The sequence below is a fragment of the Mercurialis annua genome, linkage group LG7, assembly GCF_937616625.2.
Source record: "Mercurialis annua linkage group LG7, ddMerAnnu1.2, whole genome shotgun sequence".
Taxonomy (NCBI): domain Eukaryota; kingdom Viridiplantae; phylum Streptophyta; class Magnoliopsida; order Malpighiales; family Euphorbiaceae; genus Mercurialis; species Mercurialis annua.
In genome coordinates, this window is record NC_065576.1 from 44,839,545 (window position 1) to 44,842,519 (window position 2,975).

Sequence of the window (2,975 nt, forward strand, 5' to 3'; positions counted from 1 at the left end):
TTAAAAATAATAAGATAGAAATTTAAATAATATTATATTGACTAAATATAGTATTTTAATTTTATAGTTCAATCAAACTAAAAGATAGATATTCCTACTAATTTGGAGAAAATTTAGTTATTTTTTACATACTAAAAACTAAATTGGAGATAATTTAGCTACCTATTCTAATTAGGACTTTAATTATAATAGTGATTAATTAAATAATTAATTATTTAATGACTATAAAACTTTTATTTAGTAGTAAACTGAAAAGGATTATTCAGTAAATTTGCCTGTCCCCCCCCCATCCGTGCTTTTATATATAGTATAGATATAGATTAGTCCTTCTTGAAACTTGTTAACATTAATTAGTATGACTCTTTATTTGTATTTTTGTTTCTTTCAATGAATTAATGAGGTATATATGTGGAAAAATAGCAATAAATGCTTTCTTGGTATTCTAAAGTGACAAGTATTATGGAACAAAAAATCTCCCTAAAGCGACAACTGATTCAGATTGGAGGGAGTATATAATAGTAATGAGAAATGTGAACGTTTCAATATGATCAAAAGATGGCCTTAAAAGAGATACTAATGTTATGTAAGTGGAAATTCGGTTGATGGATTTGAAAGGAGCAAAAAAAAAAAGCTTTGATTATTTAGGGTTTTGATGATATCATGATAGTATAGGTTATTGTGTTTTCTTTTCTTCAATTAATTATTTTTAATTATTTGTTGGAGGAAACTGCCATGTGGTGAGCACAGGTGTAAGCACATGGCTTCTCTAATATCCAGGTTTCTGATACTGCCAAAAATCAAATAAATAGTGATAAAACCTGAGGGTTTTGAGGTTTTCAAGAGAATCAGTTGCAGAACAGTAACAAGTTGATTGGAATTTGTCAATTTGATAAAAAATAACCCATTTTTTGAGGAGCAAGAGAAGGGCATGCACTCTCTTCTTTTATGTGTAAAAGAAAAAGTACTTTGGTCACTCATTTTAGGTACCAAAATCACTACTAAACCATACTTATCTGTTAATGGAGGTCTTATCTTCTTAATCTTCTTCTTCATTCTATTTTTAGTATTTTTTTTTAGTTATTATTAATAGCTGCCTCTTCAATCCCCACATGCAAATCTTTCCATTTTTGATGCCTGAACAAGAACAAATTTCAGGTTTTCTTGATTTTCTTGATTGTCAAGTTTCTGCATGTACTTTTCAATCTTTGTTCATTCATATTTTATAATTATTTGAAGCAAGAATCTTTTTCTAGATTCCAATTTATTTGCAGATCTTGCATTTTCAATACAACCAGAAAATTATGATGTTTTCTGTTTCTTGTTTCTTGAAAAATCCTTTTTCATGGCTGTCCATTCTTGGTTTAGTTCTTGCTGGTGGTTTAGGGTTTGGATTATTTTCGTCAACCCTAATTCTTACATCAATTTTAGCTTCATCGGCTATTTTTTTCAAATTTTCAAAGCAAAAACCAGGATTTCAGGCTGATCAAACATTACAAAATGATATTATTCTCACTTCTGATCAAGAAATTTCACCTAAACCGCTACCAGTACCTGAAGATGAAGCTCAAGAACATGAACAAGAACAAGAACAAGAACAAGAAGGAAGGAGTAAAATTGATGAGATACACATAACAAGATCTTCTTCACCGGCAACACTATCGGAAAACGAGAGTCTGGCTCGATCATCAACGACGAGTGATGATTCCGAGTTAAACTTTTGGCAATTACAAGACAATTTGCTTCAAAGCTCTGATTATTCTGATGGATCCATTTCAGATGATGATAGTTTCATTGAAATTGCACTTCCGAGTGGACAATACATTAGTCATAAGAAAGAAGAAGATCATCATAAGTATATTAATCCACAGAAGAAATTTCAAGATTTTGTTCCGGGGACATTTTTTAAGCAACATGGTGGTCTAATGGAGCTTTTGGCAGAACTAAATGAGATGAATATTGAAGAGGAAAATTTGATTGAAATTGATATATTAATGGGGTCCATCAAGTGTCCAAGGTTTGAAGTTGAAGCTTAATTAATTAAGTAATTAGTTCCTTTTTAATAATTACACTAATTAATTAATTAAGTTTTTGATCCTTTTGGATTTTAATTACATAGTTTTTTTTTTCATTTTCTTTGGTTAAAATGTATGTTTTTTTAACTAAGAAGCTTCTGATCATATCCTATAGTTGATATTTGCACTTTAACAAACTTTGGATACTCATTAAAGCAAAGTTATATATGTCCTTTTTTTTCTTTCTCTTATTGCTTAATAATGTTTTAAAGGTTGGAGGGCCATAAGCCAATTAATAGATTTCTTCTTTTCTTTTTCTTTGCATATTTTGCAGTAATTAGTTTTGGATATGCTAGCTTGAATATGTTCATAGTCCCCATAGCTCATCATTGAGACGGATATCTACCCGACCAGCTCAGGTCCGACACATTTAGTGGGTTTATAATTTTTTCTTTCATTAAATGCAATTTGTGTGAGTCAAATTTTTAATTTTTTTATTAAACATTATACAGGCAGAAACAGTTCGGCCGGTTTCACATGAATTTAGTATATACTTATAATAAATATATGAAATTTTAAATTTATATTAAAAGAATAAAGTTTGATAAGATCCGGCACGAACTCGTACAAACTCAGCATGATACTAGCTCCTACAAATATGAGAACATATATGGAGAAAATAAATTAATGTGAAATTTTGAGTTGCCTCTATGCACAAATGAAGTTAATAGTGTTTAATCAAGAAAAACTAACAAATAACAGAATAGATAACAATCAAAAAATATACTCCCTCGGTCTCGTTTAAAAAGATTCACCCTTGTTATTAGAAAAGTTATTTGATTAACCGGAGGAAGTATTGATTATATATAAGTGAAATGCGTGGATCATATGCTTATAAAATGTGCCTAGTTTTTTCATAATCTAATAACTAGTACTAGTTAATTGGTCGTGGTTGAACATTTA

The 2,975-nt window shown here is 29.6% G+C and overlaps 1 protein-coding gene across 1 annotated transcript; it reads left to right on the forward strand.

Moving 5' to 3' along the window:
- Positions 1–834: 834 nt before the first annotated feature.
- Positions 835–2,310, forward strand: LOC126656370 (uncharacterized). The gene has a single exon (XM_050350925.2). It carries the CDS (start codon positions 1,302–1,304, stop codon positions 2,031–2,033), a length of 732 nt encoding a protein of 243 aa, XP_050206882.1. The 5' UTR covers positions 835–1,301; the 3' UTR covers positions 2,034–2,310.
- The last annotated feature ends 665 nt before the right edge of the window (positions 2,311–2,975 follow it).

Excerpts from the sequence above, each read along its gene's own strand:
- LOC126656370 (XM_050350925.2), top strand. The coding sequence starts at position 1,302 with ATGATGTTTTCTGTTTCTTGTTTCTTGAAAAATCCTTTTTCATGGCTG.